Source organism: Notolepis coatsorum (assembly GCF_963971535.1).
Source record: "Notolepis coatsorum genome assembly, chromosome: 13".
Classification (NCBI taxonomy): domain Eukaryota; kingdom Metazoa; phylum Chordata; class Actinopteri; order Aulopiformes; family Paralepididae; genus Notolepis; species Notolepis coatsorum.
This window is the reverse complement of record NC_140177.1, coordinates 113,116,707-113,135,807: the sequence shown is the minus strand read 5'-3', so window position 1 is coordinate 113,135,807 and position 19,101 is coordinate 113,116,707. Positions and strand designations below refer to the sequence as shown.

Sequence of the window (19,101 nt, the reverse complement as noted above, 5' to 3'; positions counted from 1 at the left end):
TGAGCTATTGAAGGTATTTCTTAAATAAATACAAATAAATAAAATGTACTTCCCATTTTGATGCTCAAATGATAATTTATTAAATCATGAATCTAGCTTTGATTTTGAAACAAGTAGTTAAGTCGTACGTATTGGCATGTGGCGATCTGCAAAACATTCTCGTTTGCATCTTATCTGCATGCAAATAACTGGTGTTTTTTTTTTAATAGTTGTCATGCACTAGTGTACCTCTCTCTGCATACTGCTTTCAGACCTCTCGCCCCGCACTATTCTTTGCTTTGCACACACAGTCTTTGGCTGTGAGTAGATTCAACATCCTTAACTACGAGTCGGACATTATTATCAGTAGCTGTGGGTCAGGCCGGGGGCCTCCGAGGCACTGCTGACTGGCGGTGCAGGGAATCCTTTCCTCTGGGTTCACAACCAAACGTTTCCCTCTAGTGGTCTGGTGCTTCATTACACTTCTCTGATTCTGTGGCTATTTGTGGTTAAAAATGGTAAATCATGTTATTCCGACACGTATTTTATATAGGAAAAATGAGCAATGTCGAAAGGCATTTCCTAAATGTACTTTTTTGTTAATTTATTAACCTCATATATTGTATCCTGCAGCCACTAAAGTCACATAGCATTGTAATGTGATCATATCTATTGGAAACTAATAAACTTCAGTGTTTTAATGGTGCTGCCCAGCTTAGCCACAGACTCATGGGAAGGTGGTGCGAGGGCTCCTCATTATTCTCCATACCGACATCATACACACCCCCTCCTTCTCCTCCTCCCCCCCATCCCCCACCCCATCCCCCTCCCCTCTCTTCCTCAGCAGTCACTCAATGACAAGCGTAAAAAGAACCTCTTTTCCCGAAAGTTCCCTTTCTACAAGAACAAGGACGCGAGTGAGCAGGAGACGAGTGACGTCGACCGTAAGTACAAGAGCGCGAGCGAGCGATGTGTCGCTGGGAGGAGAGGGGGGGTGGGGGGGGGGGGGGGGGGGGGTTGGGTGTCGGGGCGGTCTGTCTAAAAGATCATAGGTCAGCGTCAGGAGGAGAAGCCAGTGAGGTCAGCACCGCGGATGCACCAGTTGGCATAGCAACGGGGCCTGGCCGATACAAGTCTTACAACCATGGAGGGAAGAACAACCATTGGATTGTCAAAATCTAGACGTTGGGACATCTAACTCACCATGAACAACTTGGAAAGACAGTCCCTCCTCTTTTGAGCCAGTGTAGCCGCCCTGTTGCACTGTCCTGGATATGTCCGCAGGCAGCCCGCCCCCCCCCCCCCCCCCCCCCCCCCCCCCCCACTGATCTCTCACGCTGTAACTCCAGTAACGTTTTGTCCTCTTGTGGTTGTTCTCTTCTGTCTGGCTTGCTCTCTGCTGACTGCCCCACAGGACAACACTGACGACATGATACCCAAAGGCCACAGTAAGTTCCCCCCCCCCCTCTCTAGCTGCCAGTCATATACTGGGTTAGCTATAGCTTAAAGGGCAAGGCCACTTCTATTTGAAGAATCCATGTGTTATTCTTATGCCCCAGGACAGTTTAGACAATATTTGTGAATATGCATCGCTCGCTCGTGAAGCTAGAAGTCAGAGAGAGAACCGTCAAACTTGTGATGTCACTGGGGTGTGAAATCTGCGTAATTTTCCTGTGATGATTGGTCAGTAAAGTGACTTTGTGTGTCATGTTTATGTGAGCTCTCAGTATTCTGGTTCAGACCTGTTAGCAATAGGCTACTAGAACATAAACCTCATTTGGTGAGAAATTATTAACATTATGGGAAATGCGCTTATTGTCTTCTCCAGAGTCAGACAAGAAGATACATACCAATTACCTCTCTGTGCGTTCAGTAGAACGCTATCCGGCTGCAAGCTAGCCTAGCTTAAAGGAACACGCCAACATTTTGCGAAATTAGCTTATAGTCTTCTCCAGAGAGAGACAACAAGATAGATACCAGTTTCCTCTCTGTGCGTTCAGTAGAAATCTATCTGGCTGCACGTTAGCTTAGCACAATGAATGGAAGTGGACATGGCCGGTTAGCCTTCGGGAGAGGTGTTCGTTGGAGAATACCTAGGCTAACCGGCCATGTCCGCTTCCATTCATTGTGCTAAGCTAGGCTAATGTGCAGCCAGATAGCTTTCTACTAAATGCACAGCGAGGAAACTGGTATCTATCCTCTTGTCTCTCTGGAGAAGACGGTAAGCTAATTTCCCAAAATGTTGGCGTGTTCTTTTAACACAAACGAAATGGAAGCATACAGATCGCTCCGGGAGAGGTGTTTGTACCCACTCATTAATTTATGTTATTTCATCTACTGAACACACAGAGGAAATTGGTATCTATCTTCTTGTCTGACTCTGGGGAAGATGGTAAGCACATTTCCCATAATGTTGGCGTGTTCCTTTAACATGTTAGGGCTACACAAAGTCAGAGCCCCCTTCATTGTCTATGAAGCAGGCGCAGCCCTTGATTTCATATCCCAGTGACGTCACAAGGTTATTTTTTTTCTTTTCTTTTTTAAGATATTTTTTTAGAGATATTTACATGCATTTTATTGACGGGACAGTTTGGAAATTGGGAGAGAGAGAGAGAGATGGGGAGGACATGCAACACATGTCCTGGGCCGGATTTTAACCCAGGACGTATATACGTGGTGCGCCACCGGGGCGCCCCAAGTCGGATGGTTATTGCTCTTATTTCAGGCTTTAGGAGAGAGTGGTGCACATTCACGAGTACTGACTGGACTGTCCTGGTGCACAGGCTTTAGGAGAGAGTGGTGCACGTTCACAAGTACTGACTGGAGAGTCCTGGTGCACAGGAATAACATGTGAATTGTTGAAATGGGTGGCATTCCCCTTCCACGCCTCCTCCCCCCTGTTCCTTCACCTCAGCCATCCAGTCTTGTGGGTCCCCCCCCCCTCCTTGTTGGCTAGAACCTTCATATCCTCACTCTCTCTACCCCACCTGTTTTCTTCTCTCATAGGTAACCAGTCACATACAAGACGCACCAGTCCCCCAATACACACACACCAGGGTTTCCATTCCACACGTCCAGGAAGATCTCAATGTCTTGGAAAAATGTGAAAAATTCCAGTCAAATATTATCTGTGTTCATTGAGCTTATTGCAATAACATTATACCCAATGCTTAATACTTATTTTGAATCAAACAGGTCACAGTTACCATAATAATTAACGTCACATTACCGCCACTTTGTCTGCACTGCAGCAGCTCTCTCCACTTATGGAATGGCAGATTTCTTAAGAAAATAGTGTTTCGGTCCAGCCAGGATGTCTGGAGTGTTTGGGTCCATGTAGCACAACAGTTAGCTAGCTAGTTAACTTCAGCTTGTCGGTCCATATCAATAGTCCATGAAGACTACACAAAGTAGGCAAACCTGAACCATTGTTTTCATCTGATAACTAAGGTACCAGTAGATGTATTCCAACGCAACAAACATTTTGTGGTAACGTTATTTTAGTCCATAGAATCCTCTTTGTTTTCCTGGCTCACTCACACACATCCCATACATCCAGCGGCATCGCAAAGGTGAACGTGCACGCGCCTCACAGGAGCGATACTTGTGTCCGTTTGAGCTCGAGTTCTGTTTCAGTGGCAAAAACAAGCACTTTTTACTGGACGTACATTACTTGATAACCCAATAAAAAATAAGAGGGAATTAATTTCACAGGGCATTATGACCGGAGAGATTCAAATGATGTGGAACTTGAAAAGGGAAACCCTGACACACACATTGTCTTCACCTTCACGCTCCATAGTCCATCCCTTCTGTGTCCCATCTGTTCACTGAGCTGCTTTGGGTGTTTCTGGTGGTAAGTGGAAGTGTCACCGTGGTGTGAAAAAGAAAACCCAGAGGTTTATTGGTTCCCCTTGACATCTATTTACAAAGTCTAACGTGGTAACACTGGTGAACGGAGGTGTCGGTAATATCCCGACGGGTTTCATTTCATGTCCTTTAATTGTCAGGTCAAATGACGGCTGATCTGAATAAACGTGAACTGCTTTGTGGTATGTCGGTATGTTTGTTGTATGATAATGATGATGATGATAATGATGATGATAATGATGAATCATGTGTCTGATTGAAGTATGATGCCAGGCATTTGCTAAGCCTGTGGGTGTAAAGTGTAAATGATATTTGAGTATGTTAGTGGTATATGTTGTGCTACTTTTGTAACCTTCTTATTTATTTATTTTTTTACTCCAGTTGGACTTGTTACACGATAGTCCTCCTTCTTTTTGTCACCTCTTTTTTTTTGCAAGGCATTATCTTCACAACTTACTACATGTATCCCTTCTTTTGTTGTAATTCCAGAACATGTGACCTCTAATGCCAGCGATAGTGAAAGTAGTTACCGTAAGTCTCCCACTGCTGTTGAGCCACTGTGCTTTGCTTCTCTGTCCTAATACGCCAAACGATGGATCTGGGCAAACGCACTGATTGAAAGCATTGACTCTAACCAATCATAACGCTTTTAAATCTACCACTGACTGAGGAGGACGTCTGTGAATGTGAAGATATTGGCTCTGCTATGTTTTTCTAATAGCCCAGCAAAATGCTATTCTCTTTTTTTTGTCCAAGTATCTATATATACACATCATATCAAAAAGAACCTTTAACACTGCCTGGAACAGCACTCCGCTGCTTAATGGCTAACTTATTTTACAGCTATTGTTTGACTAGCGGAACGCTGCCCAGGCAATAACAGCATGACCCCTCACGCCAACATGCTAGCAGCTCAACCAATCGCACTGCTCTCGTTATTTGCCCCCTGAACCTCGTTTGATAACAGCATGACTACAAAGGCTGTCGCATTAATGCAGGCTCAAGTGTTGCATGTACACTGTGGCCTTAACTCATTCGCGGCCACTGGGATCCGTCTAATCTCACTCTATACGGCCAGCTTATCATAACATGGTTTCATTGTGCGTGAGGCTGTTTGTAGAGCTAAATCTATACTTTATATTATTGCTATCTGTCCATTGTCATTGTCAATTGACACGATAAACCGTCCCTTCAATATGCCTTAAATAAAGAATTTTTTCATCAATACGTTCCCATTTTATAGCGTCGTGAATATCAACGTTATAGCAGAATGTTCTGGGTTATTTCCTGGAAGGCAAGATATAGGGTGCTAAGCTAATAACGTTAAATCGAATGGCGTTTCGGCTATAGACAAGCTAGAGCTAAAAATCTAAATGCATTTTATCGGTATCATGGTCCACCATGAATGCATGAAGGGGGGGCGGGGGACGTCGTTTCTGATTATTGATTACCAATAACGGCATTAGCCTCAGTAGCCTCATTCGCTGACCGGGTGGATGGCTATCAAAGCAAGGCCTGATCAGCATGAAATTGACGTCAAATCGCTCTTACCTGTGGCCTGTTGGACTGCAAAAAAAATTTCCCAGTTATCGATCGCCATCTGGTAGATCCATATGTCCATTGGCTGATGCTATATTCCTTTACTGCATACTGAATTCAGCGTCCCAAAAACTATTCCAGGCGATCGGCTACACGCATAGCTTTAGGCTAACAAAAAAATCAACCCATGATAAAAAATTTAAAACCACCGGTCTGTAACAGGGAACACTGCATTGTCGAGACAGCGAGGATCTGGCCGGTAATGCACTTTTCCGAATTCCAAGAGTAGGGTAAATCTGCAGTGCCGCTCGGTGACATTGAGTAGGATATTACAATGGAATAAAAGCCAAAACAACCTTACCACGTATATATACGTGGTTGGCCCTCAAGCATTGTATATATATACGTGGTTGGCCACGAATGTGTTAACACTTTGAATGCCCAGCAGGGGGCACACATTTAGTGCTTGAATGCCCAGCACCACTTCAATGTTAACGTTAATATCGCCTAATCTATGTTTTAAATTATGGCTATGTGTCTAATCTGCCCGTCGCTTATCAATGACCCATTTCCAGTCAACATTGTCGAAGCGGATTGTTTTTTTATCGGTTCATTTCCGTTTGATATCATTTTGAAAAGCCCTCGTTTTCAAGAAGAAGAAAAAAGAATCCCTGCTAAACGCTGATGTACTGTAATATTCTAGAACGTTGTCATTGTTCGGCCTATTTATGAATCGTTTTCAAATAAACGCTAGATTATCAATAGTATGTGTACATATGCACGCTGGTTCCGCAAGCTGTAAATCGATAAATCTTATTTCCTGATCACTCGCACAGTCAAAACAGCCATATCACATATAGGGAGAAAGCTTATATCTCCGTGAAAAAAGGTCTCATTATCCTAATACTGGTAAAATAGATTCCTTACCTGAGATCAGATGGTATCCAAATGGATTATTCCAATTCCTGATTGACCATTCCAAAAATCGATCCTTTTAGTAAAACACATAATCCCCGCTGCTCTGATGGTCCAGCAAGAAGCTGATCGGCCCTGGTTGCTTGCGTGAGAAGTAAAATGTGGAGTCCGGGTCTTTTTTCCCCATGCATTTTCATTGAATCCAATCCAAAAGGGTGAATTACCATCTGGGAGACGATAGGAGGCGCTTTTTTCACATCTGAGCGCCTGGCGGGGCAGCGTGAATACTTTGGGCAACCAACATGTCCTTCCGCGTTGCTCTGATTGGCCAGCGATCGGCCAGCCCTCTACGCTCGTTTTCCCCCTACGCCGGTAACGCGCGCATGCGCATTTTCTTTTTGCCGGCACTCACACGCCAAGCGAGGCTAATCGCGGAAATGTAATGTTATGTTCGAATCCGTAGAATACATATTTATCAAAACAACATATTTATCAAAACAACTACCAGATTCTCTCATAACGTTATTTCGCCAACACAGCCCAGCTGTCAGAAACTGTACATTGTAACGTTATATAACATAACGTTATATTGTAGGAATGCCATAATATTAGTGAAAACGGAGTCGTGTTCCGATGCAAAAATACTATTTTAATACGCACTCTACTGTCGCACAACAACACTGCCATCCATCTTTCATTCGTCTCACTTTAACTACGTCATCCCCCGCTAAGGATCACGGGAGATGTAGTAAACACCACATAAGGCTAGGATGCCGTGAATTATGTCCCAGTAGCCACTACACACGTCCCCCCAGAATTCACAAGAACTGGCCCCAAAAAACGTCCAGGGGCTCTGACGACCCGCCCAAAACGACTCCGGTACCCCTGGGCAGGCACAGGAAACCGAGGCAGTGGTAAAGCAGTAGGCTGACCCTGAACAGGCCTCGGACGGCAGGTCCGGGGGTCCGCCGTAGCTAGAATAGGCGTCGGGACTGCCCTACCAGGGGGCCGACCGCGGCGGGGCGGTTGGGCCAACTCAATGGGGCGGTCCAAATCCAGGTGAGCAGGCTTCAGGCGATCCACCGAGATCCGTTTTTCCCTCCCCCCCCATGTCAACGACGAATATCTTATCGCCTGCCTTCACAACCCGGTAAGGACCATCGTAGGGTGGCTGTAGGGGGCCTCGAGGGGCGTCGCAGCGGATAAACACGTACCCCGCTGCTTGCAGATCAGGCGGGACACGCACCTTTGGAACGCTGTGGCACGAGGTGGGGATGGGCAAGAAAGCCTTGGCCTTGTCCAGCAGAGCATCCCGCTGTTCCAGTGCTGACCAGGAGGCCGTAACACAGGGAAGAAAATCCCCTGGGACACGGAGGGGTTGGCCATATACCAGCGCAGCTGATGATGAAAGAAGGTCCTCCTTAGGTGCAGTACGGAGCCCCAGCATCACCCAAGGAAGTCTGTCGACCCAGGTGTCGCCTCGGAGATCGGCCTTGAGAGCAGCTTTCATCGACCGGTGAAAACGTTCACACAGGCCATTGGCCTGTGGATGGTAAGCCGCAGTGCGGTGGAGGGAGACACCCAACTGCTGGGTAATGGAAGTCCATAACGCGGAAGTGAATTGGGCCCCTCGGTCAGAGGAAAGATCAGAGGGAACACTGAACCGGGCGACCCAGGTACCGATGAATGCGCGAGCCACGTCAGCTGTAGTAGTCGCAGTGAGTGGGACAGCCTCCGGCCAACGGGTGGTCCTGTCCACCATCGTCAGAAGGTGAGTGTACCCCCTGGAGGGAGGAAGGGGTCCCACCAGATCCACGTTGATGTGGTCAAAACGCCTCTCAGGCACATCAAACCGCTCCAACGGGGCTTTAACATGTCGATGGACCTTCGCGCGTTGGCATGCCATGCAGGTCTTGACCCAACCCCCAATGTCAACCTTCATCCTGGGCCAGACGAATTTTGCTGCCATTAGGCGCTGTGATGGTTTCCTGCCCGGGTGCGAGAGGCCATGGATAGCCTCGAAAACTTGTCGTCTCCATGCCCGTGGAACAACTGGCCTTGGCTGCGCCATAGATATATCACATAGCAGCGTTGTGCCATCATCAAAGAAGGGGACGTCCGCCAACTGGAGGCCAGTAACCGCCGTCCTGCATGCCTGGATGTCTGGGTCTGAAACCTGATCCGCAGCCATACGGGCGTAATCAATTCCCAGGTGGACCGCACCAATGGTGGCCCGCGAGAGGCAGTCAGCCACGGGGTTGTCCTTCCCCGCCACATGCTGGATGTCAGTGGTGAACTCAGAGATGAAAGCCAGATGGCGTTGTTGCCTGGCAGACCACGGTTCGGACACCTTCGCCATAGCAAAAATCAATGGTTTGTGGTCTACAAAAACAGTGAAAGGGCGAGCCTCCAGCAGGAAACGGAAATGTCTGACCGCCAAGTACAGGGCGAGGAGCTCACGGTCAAAGGTGCTGTACTTCTGTTCGCTGGAACGGAGTTGTCGGCTGAAGAACGCCAGGGGTTGCCAAATGCCCTCGACCAACTGTTCATATACGCCTCCAACGGCATAATCCGAGGCATCAGTTGTCAATGCCACGGGAGCCTCAGGCACGGGGTGCGTCAGCATGGTTGCGCTCGCAAGGGCCTCCTTGGTATCCGAGAACGCCTTTGACATGTCGTCGCACCAGGCGATGGCATGCTTGGGAGTCTTGCCCTTGAGAGCCCCATACAGGGGGTGCATTAGGTGGGCAGCCTGAGGGATGAACCGATGATAGAAATTCACCATCCCCATGAACTCCTGCAAGGCCCTAACCGTGGTAGGGCGTGGGAGCCGCAGCACCGCTTCCACCTTTACTGGTAATGGGACCGCTCCAGCAGTAGTGATGTGGTGGCCAAGGAAGTCCATGGCAGGCAGACCAAACTGACATTTTGCTGGGTTGATGATTAATCCATGCTCTCTGAGGCGACTGAAGAGGAGTCGGAGGTGTGTTAGGTGTTCCGCCTTGGACGTGCTGGCTACCAGGATATCGTCTAGGTAGACGAACACGAAAGACAGGTTGCGCAGCATGGCGTCCATTAACCTCTGAAAGGTCTGAGCCGCATTTTTGAGGCCAAAAGGCATCCTCAAAAATTCAAAGAGCCCGAATGGGGTTATAACTGCCGTCTTGGGGATGTCCTGAGGGCTAACCGGCACCTGGTGGTATCCTCTCACCAGGTCCACCTTTGAAAATACAGACGCTCCAGCAAGGTGGGCTGAAAAATCTTGTATGTGTGGAACCGGGTAACGATCAGGTGTAGTGGCGTCATTAAGGCGCCGGTAGTCGCCACACGGATGCCAGCCGCAGTTGGCCTTTGGAACGAGATGGAGAGGCGAGGCCCAAGGACTGTCGGACCGACGAACGATGCCCAGTGCCTCCATGGAGGCAAACTCATTCCTAGCGATGGTGAGCTTGTGTGGGTCGAGACGACGAGCCCTAGCATGTACTGGCGGGCCTTCCGTGGAGATGTAATGCACGACTCCATGCTTAGTGGCCGCGGACGAGAAGGTGGGTGTTGTGATGTCCGAGAACTCCAACAGGAGGCGGGAGAAATCATCAGTGGGCGCGACGGCGCTGGACAGTGTCATTGTGGCCGTGTCACTGCGCTCGCATGCTAATGAGCCAAAAGTCTCAGCATTGACGAGCCGGCGATTCCCCACGTCTACCAAGAGACTGTTGGAGCAGAGAAAGTCAGCGCCTAGGAGGGGAGTAGACACCTTGGCCAACACAAAATCCCAGGTGAAACGCTGGTCAGCAAAACACAATGCCACGGTGCGTTTGCCAAATGTAGGGATCGCACTGCCATTGGCAGCTTCAAGGGCGGGGCCCCGTCTCGCTGAGTGAAAATCCTGAGTGGACGCCGGCAACACGCTCACCTGGGCGCGTGTAACTGTTCCGCAACAGTAAGTGACTTCCGGGGTAGGCCTGATTGGCCCCGACAAGGCACGTGACGCGCAACTTTCTCTGCCGCGCGGCACGCTCCGCGGAGCCGAGCGGCAGAGCTTACGGAATTACGTAACCGTCCAAATACGCCATGACTCTCATTCGGCGCTATAGCTCACCTGGCAGAGCAGCGGTCCTGCGATCCTGCGGTCCGTTGTTGGTGAGTTCGAATCCCATCAAAACTTTTTTTTTTAACGTGATTTTTTTTTTTAACGTGTATTCTTTCGCCGGTTAAGGTTAGGCATGGTTAAGGTTAAGGTTAAGGTTAGGCATTGTTTCGGAGTTGGTTAAGGTTAGAACGGTTAAGTTTAGGCGCTGTTAAGGAGCTGGTTAAGGTTAGAGTTTGTGTTAGAGAATGGCAATAGACAGCCTATTTCCGCGCGACAGCTCTCAGCAGCCTCGTTGCGCGTCCTGAGTTTGCCGCGTCACGTGCCTGTCGGGGCCAATCAGGCCTACCCGGAAGTCACTTACTGTTGCGGAACAGGTACACGCTCACCTGGGCACCCGTGTCACATAAAAAACGGCGGCCGGAGAGTGAGTCGGTGACGTACAGCAAGCCTGCAGGATGGCCAACACTCACGGCTGCTAATGAGTGGCAGCCAGTGCGTTTCCCGACCCACCGTAGTTACAAGGTGGCACACACTTTTTAGCTTTGTTCCCAAACTTTGCATGGTAAAAACACAACCCCGACGGCCTCACCCGGCGGGGCATAGCCGCGGCAGAGATAGAGAGTGGCTGGAACCCCTGCTCATCAACGGTGTAGGCTGATGCTGCCACACACCTCTTCCCAGCTGAGAAAAATACATCTGCTTCTCTAGCTAGCTGGCGAAAGTCAGTTTGGATGGAATTAGCCATAGGTAAACGCACATAGTCTGGTAGCTGTTGCAAGAAAAGCTCCTTAAATAGAAAACATGGCCCATGGTCACCCAGCAGAGCTAACATGTGATCCATCAGTTCAGAGGGCTTTGAGTCGCCCAATCCAGGTAGAGAGAGAAGCTGGCGAGCACGGTCAGATTCAGACACACCGAAAGCCTCCTTCAGGTGTGTTTTTATAGCAACATATTTGTCATGTGTAGGTGGGTTTTCCAGCAAACTCACTACTCTCGCCGCAGTTGATCACGTCAGGGTCACCAATGTAGGAATGCGGTAATAATAGTGAAAACGGAGTCGTGTTCCGATGCAAAAATACTATTTTAATACGCACTCTACTGTCATCTCACTGCCATCCATCTTTCATTCGTCTCACTTTAACTACGTCATCCCCCGCTAAGGATCACGGGAGATGTAGTAAACACCACATAAGGCTAGGATGCCGTGAATTATGTCCCAGTAGCCACTACAATATAATGTTATTTCGCGTTTTATTCATAACGTTATTTCGTGTGACAACACAGCCCAGCTGTCAGAAACTGTACATTGAGGGGGTTTGAATCACTGTACATTGAGGGGGTTTGAATCACTGTTTACACTCCCCACTTACTGTACCATGTTCTACATATAGAACCTCATCTCATGCACCGGTTTGAATCAAAGCCCTATCGAACGTACTCAAGCTCTACTGTCTTTAACTATAAATGTTTACACTCCCCACTTACTGTAGAACATGGTACATGAGTATATAGTATATAGGGATGTTGCACTTGAGCACCACAGGTTTCACAACGCAATTATTGTTATTATTATTTACAAGACTGGGCATTTATTTAAAAAACATACATACCCTAATGCAACATATATCCACTCTTGAATGAACATGGTACAGTAAGTGGGGAGTGTAAACATTTATAGTTAAAGACAGTAGAGCTTGAGTACGTTCGATAGGGCTTTGATTCAAACCGGTGCATGAGATGAGGTTCTATATGTAGAACATGGTACAGTAAGTGGGGAGTGTAAACAGTGATTCAAACCCCCTCAATGTACAGTGATTCAAACCCCCTCAATGTACAGTTTCTGACAGCTGGGCTGTGTTGTCACGCGAAATAACGTTATGAATAAAACGCGAAATAACATTATATAACGTTATGTTATATAACGTTACAATGTACAGTTTCTGACATCTGGGCTGTGTTGGCGAAATAACGTTATGAGTGAATCTGGTAGTTGTTTTGATAAATATGATGTTTTGATAAATATGTATTCTACAGATTCGAACATAACATTACATTTCCGCGATTAGCCTCGCTTGGCGTGTGAGTGCCGTCAAGCGTGTATTAACCTGGGGGAGCCTCATGCGCATCCGCGGCAACGAGCACCTGGGGGGAGCCTCATGAGGGGGTAAACGAGCGTAGAGCGCTGGTATTCACGAAGGAGAGCGCTGGCCAACGCTGGCCAATCAGCAACGCGGAAGGACATGTTTGTTGCCCAAAGTATTCACGCGGCGGGGCAGGATTACCAACAGTAGACTCGGTTGATGAAATATGAATTCAGATGGCTAATAAATAAAAAAACGAGAAATTACGAATATTCTCGTTATGGGCATTCAACCCGCGGGGGGTAAACCCGAGAAAACTCGGTTTGGGCATTCAAAGTGTAAGGGTGTGTAATATGTACAGTATGTATGGGAGGGTGGTTTTGAATGTGTCCACAGCCCGTCTGCATGGCAAGGTCTCCACTCTTCCAGGGTCTGGTGGTTCAGTCACAGACGCAACGCTGGCTGATAGTTTAGTGACGGCATGATATGTGATCACCTTGAGGGATCACGAGCGGGATTTGAAAGCATCAGATGTGTAACATAAATTTACATACTACCTACAGTATGCTAACAGCAACAAGAATTTTGGTTGTTCAGAATAGGTATTGTGTAATACAAACAAGACATTTTCTGTATACATTTTTTCTTGTTAGCTTTGTAAGTACACAATATCATTTCTGTTTAGTTTTTATTTATTTTTATTTTTCAGTTAACTAAAATGTTTTTTCACCATTAGATTTAGTTAATAACTCTCTCCCTGCATTATCCCACCTTCATTCTCATTATAGGAATTCATTCCAAAGCTGAAAAATGTCCATCAAACTGTCGTCTTGTTTCGCTTTCACCCTCTAGGTGGCCAAGAGGAGTATGTGCTGTCGTACGAGCCAGTCAGCCAACAGGAAGGTAAGTCTCCAATCTCATAGCTGCTGAAGTGTCCTGCATTTTAGATGCAATTTTTTTCTTTTTCTTTTCCATACTAAAAGTATAATTGTATAATAATTAGAGATGTCCGATATTATCGGCCGGTATTGGCATTAAAATGTAATATCGGAAATTATCTGTAAACATTTTTTTAAATATCTTTATGTATTTAACCTTTATTTATCCATGGAAGCAAGTAAGAACAATTATTTATTGTCAAAAGTATGCATAATGTTGTGTTAATTCCACGACAAGAGATATGTAATGTTAATTAATAATTACCTGAAATTATTCTGTTTTTTTGGGGGGGGAAACCCTGCATATATCGGTATCGGTTGATATATGTGTACTTTTCTGAGAATATACTTGCAATGCATTTTTGGTACTCATATGCTGTGCACACATATGTAAGTGCACAAACAAAACTAAAATACTAAGATGTTTACCAAACATAAGTTGTACTTTAGTAAACTTTAGTCCCATATTGTATTCAACAAGGTCTTTGAGATTCCCAAAAAGAGATTCCTGGAAGAAAAACACTTAAGATTATGCATTCTAGCAGCCTCTATACCCCTCTGTTTCTGTGTCTGTAACAAGCGAGCCACCATGATCGTACAAATATGATAATTATCGTATATCTAGAAAGGCTGTATGAGCCTGTACCATTGAACGGAATTTAAATCAAACTGTCAAACTAGGCGTTGCAGATCAAATATGACTCTAGATCCAGCAATATCATATTATCAACCTTAATTATTTTTTAATGATTGCAGCCTGATCTTGTTCATGAGGAATATATATATCTCAAGAGAACCTATCTGTTTGTATTCACAGCTAACATGTACACATGATCGATATAAGTATAATACTAGGCATGCCTGTAGGGAAACGTTCACACTGCTACTACCAAAAACCAATGCAGCAAAGAAAACTGTGTTATATAGAGCCATGTCATATTGGAATAAACTGCCAGTACATCTTACTCAGATAACCAGTAAGATAAGTTTTAAAAAATAATTTGAAAAGAGCATTGAGAGAAAAAGAAATTAGTTTACATTAAAGAAAAACACAGATACTGTAGTTTACACTGTCAAGTTCAAGTTCCTTTTATTGCCACACGGCCAGGCCGGTGGAATTCAAGCACGGTGCAGGTGGTAGCTGCGACAATACACCACAAAAACATAAAAAGACACATGGAACAGTACAGTACAGAAAACACCACCTAGAACAAATACATGACAGAAACAGTACAGTACGAAAAACTATGATGACAGTTCAATGTAACCTAGACCAAAGGAAACATAGACAGCAGGGGGTGAATTTAGGAGGAGTTGGAGTTAAGCAATTGTATGGCCTTGGGCGACCTAACCGTGCGACTGCCCAGTGACCTGAACCTCCTACCAGAGGGGAGGTGTTGGAAGAGGTGATGAGCTGGGTGCAGGGGGTCACTGATGATTTTGTGTGCGCGTGTGATGGTGTGAAAGATATGACTGTCTGAGAGTTTAATCCCTTTTATTGTATTTTCTGTGATCTGATACTCTGTGTACTGTAATACTATTTGGAATTATTTTTATATGTAGGAATATTGGAATATATTTTTAAATGTATGCTACTATAATGTTATGTATGTATGTACTGTTTTTGTTGTGTGTGGACCCCAGGAAGACTAGTTGTTGCTGCGGTGATGACTAATGGGGATCCGTAATAAAGATAAAGATAAAGATTTTAGGTTCAACTTTAGGTAGAAAAGATTAAATGTTCACGCACATTTTTCACATACACACACAAACTCTTTTGTGTCACATGGAATTCCAAACAACTTGTTTAAAGGCACAGTTTCTGAATACGGGTGCAAGCTGCTGGGTGAGTTGTCTTAGTGTTTGAGTGTTTGTAGACCAATCAGAAATCACAAATTCTGGCTTCATAAAAGGCTGCCTGATCACGGATAATATAAGATGGTTACTACATGTATTAGACGCCAGCAAGGATGCCATTCCACCTACAGCTGTATTATCCTTGGATGCGATGAAAGCTTTTTATAGGTTGAAATGGTCTTATTTATGGGCAGTACTCGGAAGGATGGGGTTAGGAAACGGATTCATTAATATGATAAAAGTATTATACAAAGACCCATCGGCCATGATTATAACAGGTAAATTCACCTCCTCACTCTTTCCTGTGTCGCGCTCGTCCAGACAGGGTTGCCCTCTTAGTCCCGGACTATTTGCTCTATCCTTAGAGCCTTTAGCACAGTATATAAGACAATCCCAATCCATAGAGCCAATCTCAATTAAGGGCACACAGCATCATATTAGTTTATATGCGGACGACGTAATATTGTTCATGCAAAACCCTACCACCTCACTGCCTCATCTTCTCAAGCTGATTGATGATTTTGGCAATCTATCGGGATTTAGGATAAACTGGCCAAAGTTGGCCTTCCTCCCACTTAATGTCTCTGCGAAGACTACAATCCTTCCAGGAAATTTACCAATGGTAGAACACTTTAGATATCTTGGAGTTGAAATATTCCCTACTATATGCCAAACGGTGAAGTATAATTATACAAGACTCCAAGATAGGATCACAAATGACTTTGACAGGTGGTCAAAACTTAAAAACTCAGTACAGGCCCGAGTATCAATAGTTAAGATGGATGTTTTACCTAGAATCAACTTCTTTAGTTCAATGTTACCGTTACCCCCCCCCCCCCCCCCCCCCCCCTGCTGGTTACTGGAAAAAATTACACTCCACCGCATTTGCTGATGATACAGTAGTGGTGGGCCTGATCTCTGCCAACGACGAGAGGGCCTACCTGGAAGAGGTAGAGAATCTGTCACAATGGTGTCAGGAGAACTGCCTCTCCCTGAACGTCAGCAAAACAAAAGAGATGATTGTGGACTTCAGGAGGTCGGGGGTCAAGGACTACAGCCCCCTCAGCATCGACGGGGCACCGGTTGAGAGAGTGAACAGTTTCAAGTACCTCGGAGCCCACATATCCGAGGACTTGACATGGACCACACACATTGACAGTGTTGTGAAGAAGGCATGACAACGCCTCTACTTCCTCAGGCGCCTAAGGAAGTTCCAAGTCAGTCAGAAGATCCTTAGGAACTTCTACTCATGTACAATAGAGAGCATCCTGACTGGCAACATCACCTCCTGGTTTGGGAATAGCACTGCACAAGACCGTAGCAGACTACAAAGAGTGACACGTTCAGCCGAACGCACAATTGGAGGGGGGCTTCCCACCCTCCAGAACATTTACAACAAGCGGTGCAGGGGGAAGGCTAAGAGAATCATCAAGGACTCCAGTCACCCGAACAACTGCCTCTTTGAACTGCTGCGGTCAGGCAAGCGATACCGGAGTCTTAAGGCGAGCACAGAAAGACTCAGAAGAAGCTTCTATCCCCAGGCCATCAGGCTGCTAAACGAACAATAAACACTATGCAACAACCATCAAATGCACACAGCACACACACCCACACGCACACACTCACTTAAACAAACAACACACTGCAGCACCCACTCTCCACACTTTAGATCACACAAACACACTTTATATTTATTGATAAAGGATTTGCACTACAACTCGTACACCTACTGTAAATTGTACCTAAATTGCACCTCATCCCATTTCTGCCTTGCACTATATAGTATTGTATATTAGTACACTGCATTTTACTTCTAATTTACATGCTATACTATGTTATTTTATTTCATACTTATCTTGTCTTGCACAGTCTCTGGAGCGTAACAGTAAGAAGCATTTTGTATAAAAGTATTCTGTACTTCTGTATGACAACTATTAAAGAAACTTGAAACTTGAAACATATACATTTATTTGGAACAACAAACCTCCACGAATAAAAAGATCCACCGCACAGAGAAACAAAGCCGACGGAGGTTTAGCATTTCCAGACTTCTACCACTATTTTAAAGCGTTCTCTTTAAGACCACTGATCACCTGGTTTGATTCTCAAGCATCTGTATCCTGGAGAACATTAGAAGAAAACATAGTGGCACCACATAGACTGCAGGATATAGTGTACACCAAATTATCAATTAAGCAATGCGACTTGAAATTTGGTCCTCTTATTACACATGTGATTCGGATATGGCGTGACACACAGAAAAAATGTACTAACCAACATAAATGGCATAGCCATTCTCCCCTATTCAATAACAATGCACTCCTTATTGCACAACGACCTATCAGATATCCCAAATGGGAAAAGCAGGGCATACATACATTGGGAGATATCTTCAACGAACAGGGTTTCTGTAGCTATCATGAAATTCATAACAAATTTAACCTCACCAGCTCCACTTATTATTTCTATATACAGTTATTAGCAACTTTGAAGGCTCATGGAGTCCCATTAAAGATACCACTTGAGCACCACAGATATCACAAATTCTTCTATGAAAGGGAGACATCGAGAGGCTTCGTATCAGACTTTTATCATCACTTACTTACGTCTTCGTATGGAATCCTTCCCCTAGACTCAGTCTGGAGAAGGGATATACCAGACTTGGAAGTAGATTTTGATTGGCAAGAAGTCTGGGCAAACGTTCGACTAGCGTCACGCAACCCGGATCAACAGATTAATCTTAATTATATTCATAGGACATACCTGACTCCTATAAGATTGAACCGAATGGGGCTTAAACAAGACTCTCTATGCTCCTTGTGTCTAAGGGGTGATATCGGTACATTTATACATATGTACTGGGAATGCCCCCCTGTTAAGATATTCTGGGAAGAAGTAACCACGCAATTATCAGAATTTTTATTTCTGACAATACCTGTACTGCCTTCTGTATTGTTGTTGAATGATGTTTCTCAGTTAGCAGCCTCTATACAGCTAAAGAGACTAATTTTGTCCGGTCTTACGGCTGCTAAAAAGCTGATAGCATCACGCTGGATTCAACCGGATAAAATGTGCCGGAAGGTATGGGTTCTTACCTATCTCGATGTGATTTATCTAGAGATATCTACAGCAAGAATTTTAGGTGTCAATGAAGCCAGCATTGCAATCTGGTTAGAAGTGGTGGAGAGAATAAAGGTTAGCATATGAATTGTAATCCTTGGTTAGAAACGAAATAATGGATGGATTATCCAAGGGGGGTCCTGAGGGGGGGGAAGAAGAGCGAGCAAGAGCATATGTATGTATTGTATTGTATTGCAAGTATTATGTATATATCTCGTAAACTACATTTATATTGATTCAAATACTGGAATGTATAATCCTGTGATTTATTGTGGATATTTACTGTTAATGCTTGTGTGTCTAGTTTTATGTCATGTCAAAAAAATAATAAAAAAATTTGTTCACCAGAAATCACAAATTCACAATATGGGACCTTTAAAAGTGTACTATTTTGGTAAGCTAAAGTAACCAAAAATACATAAAAAATATAATGTCAATATACTTTAAGTATATTTCTTCTTTTAACACACTAGTTACAACTTAAAGATCCCCTCCAGATGTATTTTAAAACTTTAAACAAATTTGTATGAATATGTTTTTTCATACCCTCAAATGCAATGATGAATATGCAAATTGGCTATATTTACCAGGAAGCAGCTTAAATTCTTTCAAGACATGTCAATACCTACTCATGCATTCTGTGTATGAATCTGTGATCGGAAAATATTATCATGTCCATAGATCTGTGTTAAATACATATTCTCTGCACAGC

General features: G+C 45.0%; 1 protein-coding gene across 9 annotated transcripts in view; it reads left to right on the top strand.

Annotated features, from left to right (window-relative positions):
- The window catches only part of dlg1b (discs large MAGUK scaffold protein 1b), a 408,802-nt gene that overhangs the window by 373,941 nt on the left and 15,760 nt on the right, over positions 1-19,101 (top strand). For 5 of the 9 annotated variants that reach the window (XM_084328063.1, XM_084328059.1, XM_084328067.1 and 2 more), the window contains 3 exons: positions 824-923; positions 4,339-4,380; positions 13,327-13,377. In XM_084328063.1, the coding sequence (XP_084184189.1) occupies positions 824-923; positions 4,339-4,380; positions 13,327-13,377 (193 nt within the window). Of the gene's footprint in view, positions 1-823; positions 924-1,393; positions 1,428-4,338; positions 4,381-13,326; positions 13,378-19,101 lie in introns of all 9 variants that reach the window. The other 4 variants (XM_084328060.1, XM_084328066.1, XM_084328062.1 and 1 more) reach the window with 2 other exon arrangements.